The sequence below is a fragment of the Juglans regia genome, chromosome 10 (genome assembly GCF_001411555.2).
Source record: "Juglans regia cultivar Chandler chromosome 10, Walnut 2.0, whole genome shotgun sequence".
Lineage (NCBI taxonomy): Eukaryota > Viridiplantae > Streptophyta > Magnoliopsida > Fagales > Juglandaceae > Juglans > Juglans regia.
Window position 1 is genome coordinate 25,813,325 of NC_049910.1, and position 9,099 is coordinate 25,822,423.

The 9,099-nt window shown below is 33.6% G+C and overlaps 1 protein-coding gene across 2 annotated transcripts; it reads left to right on the forward strand.

Moving 5' to 3' along the window:
• Nucleotides 1-2,579, forward strand: LOC109009958 (ankyrin repeat-containing protein BDA1-like). Of its 2 annotated transcripts, XM_018990634.2 has the most exons (3): nt 9-857; nt 1,161-1,751; nt 1,909-2,579. In XM_018990634.2, the coding sequence occupies exons 1-3, from the start codon at nt 270-272 to the stop codon at nt 1,924-1,926; spliced, it is 1,197 nt and encodes a 398-aa protein (XP_018846179.1). In that variant the 5' UTR covers nt 9-269; the 3' UTR covers nt 1,927-2,579. The 2 variants fall into 2 exon arrangements, with proteins under 2 accessions (XP_018846178.1, XP_018846179.1); XM_018990633.2 differs by having other exon boundaries at nt 1-857; nt 1,161-2,579.
• The last annotated feature ends 6,520 nt before the right edge of the window (nt 2,580-9,099 follow it).

Sequence of the window (9,099 nt, forward strand, 5' to 3'; positions counted from 1 at the left end):
AGTGTGAAAACTGAATTCTATGGCATGGAAACTTCCGTTGGCTCCAAGTTTTTGCGATGGCTTGGGTCCCACAATTTTCCAGACCTTGGACCTCAAGCATCCAACTTTATTTTAGGCTTCCAGTCAACTCCCCCCATGGCCGCCATCTCCTTTGATTGGCTCTTTCACCTTCGGAACACAGACCTCACCATAGTTTCTCCAAAACAGACATACATCTCCAAAACCCAAGAAGACACAGTCAGTGTACGACACGAAGAGAAGCTTTCCAGATGAAAGGGAGAGATATGGAGAAAAAGTTTTCAGAGGCAGCAATGGAAGGAAACGTCTCGACCCTTAAAGAATTGCTCTTAGAAGACCCTCTAATTCTCGACAGAACCATCGTTTCTTGCGTATCAGAGACTCCCCTTCACGTAACTTCCATGCTGGGCCACTTGGCTCTGACCAAGGAGTTGCTGAGTTTGAAGCCCGAGTTGGCCTCCGAGTTGGACTCGCACGGATCTTCGCCGCTTCATCTGGCGTCGGCGAAAGGGCACTTGGAGATAGTCAAAGAGCTGCTGTTGGTGGATCCCGAGGCTTGCTTGGTGAGGAACCAGGACGGGAGGACGCCACTCCACCTGGCGGCGCTTAAGGGGCGAGTTATGGTGGTGAGTGAGATGGTCCGAGTCAAATCTGAATCGACTCTTGTGCTTACGGACCGAGGTGAGACGGTGCTGCACCTGTGCGTGGGGAATCATAATAGGTTGGAGAGTTTGAGAGTGTTGTTTGAGGCTGTTGGGAAAGAGATTGATTTGGTGAATTGGAAGGACTGCGATGGGAATACTATTTTGCACATTGCTGTGGCCAAAAAGCATATTGAGGTATTCTTTCTATGCTCCAATTTATCATTACCCATCAAATACAATTATTCTTATATGTATATAAAGATGCTTAAGCTGGCGCTCATATCAACGACATTAGAAAGAGATCTTACCTATTCAAATTCTTGGGGTTATGGCGTTTTACAGACTACAATTGATTGATTGTATCTCAGAAATCTTACTAGCCTCTGTATTTTCAACTCTGTTGTGCTGAAGAATTGGGTATCTCTTTAGTCTTTTAGAGGCGTCTTGTGGAAATAATCACTTTCTTTTTACTAAAAGGGCATTTATAAATTTTTGCAGACCATAAAATTCTTGCTTGCTCATACTGGTGTGGATGTAAACGCATTGAATAAAAATAACTCTACGGCATTAGACATTCTGATTGGGAGTCCCAGAGATTTGAGGGATATGGAGATTGAGGAGTTGCTTCAAGGTGCTGGTGCTTTAACTGCAAAAGATATACCTTCTATTGTGCAAGACTGGGCTCCAACAAAAGTTCCTCAGATAACAAGATCTCTAACCTCACCACTATTGTCAAAAAGGAGTAGTGAGACAAAGAAGCCAGTAGCCAAACAGAGAGATTCTGATTGGCTAGGTAGGAAGCGAAGTGCATTGATGGTGGTGGCATCTCTGATTGCAACTGTAGCTTTTCAAGCTGGAATAACCCCACCAGGAGGAGTTTGGCAAGATGACCTTAAAGTGGATGATAATGGGAACCCTGTAGAGAAACCTCACTCTGCTGGAACATCAGTCATGGCATATACAGACTCATTTCAGTATGGCCAGTTCATGATTTTCAACACAATTGCTTTCCTCGCATCTCTAAGCATAATTCTTCTACTTGTCAGTGGATTACCAATAAAGCGTCGGAGATGGGTGTGGATTCAAATGGTAATATTGTGGGTAGCAGTTACTGCCCAAGTAGTAACTTACTTTATTGCCCTACGTTACATGTCACCAGAACTTGTTCAAGCGCAAATTATGCTACGTAAGGTGACTGAGATTTCAGTCCTAACATGGTTGACATTAATGGCTGTTGTTTTTATAGGCAATATCCTTCGTATGAATTTATGGATTCTCAGGAAGTATGGATATCTCAAGGAAAAAGAGGCAGTGCCTCAAGCTGCAACTGATGATGAGAATGAAGAAGTTTGAGGCGAGAGAAAATTTTCTTCCTTGTTTTGGTGTAGACAGTATATAGCCAATCCTGTTCTTCTTGCTGTAGTGTCGTTGATATCTCAGATTGTCGCTCATTGGTGTGAACAGTTATTGGATTCATAGATGTCTTGTTGCAGTATGCTTCACGTGATATGGATGTTGATGCAGTCTTTTGTCAAGATTTGCTGCAGATCAGGCATTGTTCTTTTCTCATAGATGCCTAAAGGAAGTCTATCTTGATGCTGATTGTTGTTGGAATGGGTTAAATACACTGCGCCGTGATCTTTCTTTGTGAACTCTACATCTGTGTGTCGAGTCTTTTGCCAAGTTTTCTGCAGAACAAGCCTGATTCAAGCATGAGACGGTTTGAGTTTTAGCAGCAATTTTGGATGAAAATATTGAAAGCAACCTAATGTCTTCCTGATTATTCAAGTATGCAAGGCCGTTGTTGTAATCTCTTCCTTTGTTAATTGTACATAGTATATATTTGTTTGAGAAGGCGTCCTTATACTGAAAAAACACAAAATGGTAAATTTTAGATAGTACATTTCCTTGCATTTTTATCTTGCTTCATTTTACTTTCAATGGTTTTTCTGTTTGATCTGTATGCATCCACCGCTAGAGCTACAATCTTAGAAGCTAAACTCATGAATGGCTGAGGTGTGGAGGAGAGAAATTCATGAATGGCTTTCAGCTGCTGCTGCTCAAGACTCCAAAATTTTAGCCATTTGGCGGCCATTTGGCATATGGTTCCTATATGTATATGTTGGTGCATCTGAAGGGAAAGAAATTTAAGAAATTTTGAAGATTGTGAGCGAACAACGGAGAAACTAAAACTTTATTCTTTAAGGGCAGGTTTGGAGGGTGAGATGAGAATTTTGTGTTTTTTTTTTTAAGTTTAAAATATTATGTTTTAATATTATTATTGTTTTAGAATTTGAAAAAAGTGTATTGAGATTTGAAAAAGTTGAATTGTTTATTATATTTTGAATGAAGATTTAAAAAATGTGTAATGATGAGATGATATGAGATAGGAATTTTGTGTTTTGTCTTGTGCCTCAAACCTACCCAATCATTGCTTTTATGGGCGGGAACCATTGTTTGTAATGGTCTGTCTCAATATTCATGACTTTCTTCTTTCGATTGTAAACCCTAACTGGTTTTTTTCTCATGCATGTATACTACCTATATATACTTGGGCTTTGCCTTTTTCTATTAATAAAATTTCTATGATTATCTATTAAAAAAAAAAAAAAATTAGCCAGCTGCAAAAATCATGGAAGAGAAGACAAAAGTCAACTTTCACCAAACCGGTAAAAACCCAAACATTCCATTTCTTGGTGGGTACCTGATTGGTAATTTTTTCCCCTTGAATGGGAGATGATGATTTTTCTTAGTTGAAAGTGCCAATCTTTTTTCTGGGTTTGCTGAAAGCGCCAAGCTAACGCTCATCTAATCCTAAGGCAAATGTACTCAAGACACGAGAATCAAACGTCATACAACTAAACTTTCAATGGTTTTAGCCTAAATAAGAGTTGTCAATCGTAGTGTTCTTGGTCATCTTGAATCGTTAAAGCTTTCTAGAAGGGGTAGTATAAAAAAGCGGCCTATATTTTCATACATAGACCGGAAGCATTTTCCCACCCGGGTTGATTGGTTGGGTTCAATTTTTTGTCAGACTTCTCTTTCTGACCCTTATTAAGCAGATTTTTCATTTTTAGTAATGAATCGTTATACTTCAATTTCTTTTACAATTTTTTACAAAATTATATTTTAAATGAAAGGAATTTACGTAAAATTATGTTATTTTTATAAGTTATTTAACAAAAAAAAAATCATTTAAAACAAGATTATATAAAGAGTTGTGAAAAGAATTATATAAATATATATATATATATATATATATATATATATTAGTAATACTAGATATAATCTTAGAGTATGCAAGTCTCACACACTTTCTTTAAAAAAAATAGATAAATTTGTGGCTCACATTTTTTTAATGATAGATCCCAATTTTTTTTAAAAAATGCATGAGACTTGCACTCTCTAAAAGTCTAAATATCATTTATGTATATGGTTTTTCATTTGTTTTTTTGTTGATAATAGTCTCTTGTTCTGTCAAGCTACTAGATCTGAAAATGCATGTTTGTGGCAGTTATTAAGGCTTTTTGAGTTGGCCTCCGGGCAGTAGATAAATATTGGAAAAAATGAATTGTTAATCAGTAAGAATGTTGGGCAGGAGGAAGTTCGTGATATTCAGTCCATTTGGAATGTACAGTCTTTGCAACATCATGATAAATATTTGGGTCTTTCTTCATTTATTGGAAGCTTTTTTTCAGGATATAAAAGTCAAAATAGGGAAGAAATTGCAAGGTTGGAAAGAAAAGTTATTATCTCAAGCTGGTTGAGAAGTTCTCATAATGGTAGTTGTTCAAGCTATCATCACTTATACAATGAGCTACTTTAAATTACCTAAAATCTTTTGTAAGGAATTGGAATGTATGTTTGCAAGAATTTGGTGGGACAAAGAGGTGAAGAGCCTAGGGTGCATTGGGTAAGTTGGAATAAGATGTGTAATTCAAAATTTAGAGGAGACATGGGTTTTAAGGACTTAAGAGGCTTTTAATCTGTCCTTACTTGCTAAACATGGTTGGAGGTTAATTCATAATACTCATTCTCTATTGTTTCAAGTTTTTAAGGCTAAGTATTTTTTCAAGAGAGATTTTGTGCATTCAAGTGTGGGTAGAACTTCTTCCTATGCTTGGAGAAGTATAAGTGCAGCAAAGTCTATACTATCAACTGGTTGTATTTGGAGAGTAGGGAAGGGCAATCACATTAAGATTTGACATGATAAATGGTTACCAAATTCCCCTTTACATCTAGTGATATTTCCTATTCAGTTTTTACAATCAGATGCAAAAGTATGTGAGCTATTGGACCAGTAGTCATGTGGATGGATTCAGGCTCTGGTGAGGGATACTGCAAATTCCATTGTCCCCACATATGACAGGAGATCTACTTATCTGGTGTGGCCAAAAGAATGGTATTTACATAGTACAGTCAGGTTGGTACTTGGCTATGGATCTTAAAGCTAATAGCAGTAGGGCTCAAAGTTCATACCTGAGAGGAAGGCAAGCATTTTGGAGGCAATTGAATTTGAAATTGTCTAGTAAAGTGAAAATTTTTGCTTGCGTGTGCAGAACTTTGCCTACCAATTAAGGACCTTAGGGATCTTCAGTCAGATTCTAGAAGGGGGTTCATTAGCTATAATTGAAGCTATTATCTCAAAACAAGGACCTTTGATTGCCAAAATTCAATTTTTATTATATCGATTTGGGGACTTTGAGGTAATTTATGTTGGTCGAGGAGACCATTAAATAGCTCATTTGCTTGTTAGAAATTCTAGGCAAGTGAAAGATATAATGCAAGAGTGATAGCAATGTCTAAATGTTATCCTTTCTAGAGTTATGACACATGCAACTATGTAATTACTTTTGATTGATTGTAATTGACTTTTTATTATAAATGATAATATGTTATTTTATAAATAAATAAAAAAGCTGTTCCGATTTGAAATCTTACAATCCGTTTAACTATTGTAATTGATAATTGATATTTCACTCTATCAAATTTTACTTTGGAATATCAATAAGTTTTGAATCTTTTTTTTTTTTTTTTTATTATTATCAATGTCAACTATAAGCTCTTAACCAAGAGTAAACAATTGTTAAATTTCAGTATCAATCGCTAATTTTGTTTTTTTAAAGTGGTAGAAATATTTTAATTAGTGAACGGAACTATATAGGCAATAAATCATATAATGTATAATTGCCAAATATAAGCTTTGAGTAATGTAAATGTAATCAATAAAGTGACATAATTAGACTATTGACACATTTCTAGAAGTTCATGATTTTGGTAAAATCATGAGTATTAAAGTGTTACACGCCCAATTCTTATATAAAGACTCGTTAAGGACCCATGTAATTCCATTATTTTATGATGAACAAAATTGAAATTTGGGTATTATATAGGTTATGATCACACTTTAGATTCATTATTGACTCTATGTATCTCATTATTGTGAGTTTTTTTACAGAGAACTAATATTGGGCATAGAAGACCGAACCGCTGCGTTCTTCTCTCTAATGGTCACAGGTACGCTCTCGTTACCATATTTATACAATGCTTTGACTTGAGATCTTGGCATATTCAGATTCTTCAAATCCAACAAGTGGTATTAGAGTGATCTCTTTGTCATGTCGTTGTGGAAATACGGTTTTGTATTTGTAAAATATGGTTTTTTTATCATTTGTAAAATATGATTTCATACTTTTGTAATTTTTCACCATTCGAAAAATTTCTATTTGGTTTTTGAGTGATTGAGATGATTCAAAAATTATTTCTCAATTTGATATGGTGATTGCATGTGTGTGCATAATTCGTTGGATTTTTCCATAACTGCCACCTATGGTGGCTTAAAACTAACTTTATGATGACAAAGTTAGTGTGGAGACGATTGGAGTCTATAGATTAAAATTAGAGTCTGGTTTTTATTTAAATTTGGATGAGACTTTTTATGTACTATCATTTAGATAGAATTTAATTTCTATTTCTTGTTTGGACAAATCCGGTTATTCTTGTTCATTTGAAAACGAGAAATTCAATTTTTTTCGAGATTCAAATGTTATTGATAGTGACTTTTAATTGATAATCTTTATTTGTTACACTAGTATGCCTTTCACTTAAAGACAAATAAAACGTTGTTTGTAAATATTTATGGTACAAAGAGAAGGTTAATTAATGAGAATCCCTTAGCATTTGGAACATATCTCGAAAGATTGAATTGAAAGCCTTCTGTCAATTGAAATTATTGGTTCTCTTGATTTTTCAAGTTTTAAAATCTATATTGAATGTATAAAAGACAAACAAACAAACACATATAAGGAAAATGAGTGTCAACTGGAGTTTAGGCATCTTAGAAGTGATGCATACTAACATTTGTGGTTTATTCCCTACGGGATCTTAGAATGTTCAATTATATTTTATCATTTTTATAGATGATCATTCTTGTTATGGATATTTATATATGATACATGAAAAATCACAAGTACCAAAAGTTTTTAAGGCTTATAAATCAAAAGTTGAAAATAAGCTTAATAAGAAAATCAAAGCTGTTAGATATGATCATGGTAGTGAATACTATGGCAGATATGATGGATCAAGTGAACAATGTCTTGAGCCATTTGCGAGGTATTTAGCAGAATGTGACATTATTCCTCAATAGACCAAGCCATTGACTCCACGCCAAAATAGTGTGGTTGAAAGACGAAATCAAATCCCAAATGATCTGGTTAGGATCATGATAACTTATTCTTTTTTACCATAGTCACTGTGGGGAGAGACCACAAAGACAACAGTTTATATCCTTAATCAAATGCCTAGTAAAGCAATAGCTAAAACTCCATATGAGTTATGGATTGGAAAAATGTCTAGTATTAAGCATTTTCATGTATGAGGTTATTCACCTGAGGCTAGGCCCTATAGACCTAATGAAAGAAAACTGGACTTAAGAACAATTAGCTGCTACTTTATTGGCTACTATGAGATATCAATGTCAAATTGAGAGATCAAGGGGTTTAAGTTTTATTACTCTTCAGGTGATACCATAATTGAGACAGATAATGTCAGGTTCATTGAGAATATTCAGAATAGTGGGAGTACACAACTTAGGGATATTGTATTCGAATAAGAACAAATTAAAATTCTTTTGACAAATATAGAGAGTGTCGAGGTGGTCACACCTATCATAGTACATGGTGTGAATGCAATTTACTAACTCGTTGTCTCTTACTAATATGGAAGAACCTGAACGATTTCAATAGGAAGTATGGCAATAAGAAGATCAAATAGGGAGAGAACATCAGCAAATTCGGATGATTACATTATTTCTCTCTAAAAGCATAAGTTTGACACATGGTTGGAAGATGATCCAATCTCTTTCAATTAAGCCAAACAAAATGCTAACTCCCAAAAGTGAATGAGTGCAATGCTATATGAGTTAAAGTCTATAAAAGACTGTAACGTTTGGGACCTTCTAGAATTGCCTAAGAGTATTAAACCAATTTGTTATATATGAGTTTCTAAAACTAAAACTAAGCGAGACTCTAAAGACAATATCGAGAGGTATAAAGTACATCTAGTTGCAAGGCTTTAGTCAAAAGATTAGGGTATGCTTGCGAGAGGTATAAAATATGTCTAGTTGCAAGGCTTTACTCAAAAGATTAGGATATGCTTAGATAATGAGATAAGATGAGAATTTTGTGAATAATAATAAGATTGTTTGGGAATAGTAGTGAGATAGTTTGAGTTAAATATTTATTGGGTTTTGAAAAAAAAAAAAATTTGAATAAAAAATATTATAAAATTAAAATATTGTTAGAATATGATTTTTTAATATTATTATTATTATTATTATTTATTTAAAAAAATTGAATTATTTTTTGTTTGAAAGTTTGATAAAGTTATAATAATTAGTTTAAAAATGTTTGTATTTGAATGATATTTAGAAAAGAAATGAGATGAGATAAGATGAAATGAAATGAAATGAGATGAGATAAGTAGAAATTATTTCTAAACACCTCCTTAATCAATAGATCATTATTAAGCTAAATCTAATATTGATTTAATCGAGAATAACAGTTAAACCGTACCTTGAAAATGCTTAATAATTATTTAAAAAAAAAAACTTATGAAGTAATTTACTCAAAATGAAAATAAAGAAACAATGACAAGAGAATGCATAACCATTTTCAAGTTCACAACAGAATTGGTACAAAATCATATAAAAAGTCTAATGCATAATTCCAACCTTTAGCCCTTCCATTATTCGTGGTTTGGGCAGTGATAATATTTAATTTCATTTTATTAAAAAAATTTTATTATTATAATTTTTTTAAATTTTTATATAAAATATAATAAATAATTTTATTTTTTTAAAATATTAAAATAATAATAATATTAAAAAATAATATTCTAAAATCATTTTATTCGAATTCGAGTTTATTCGAATTCGAGT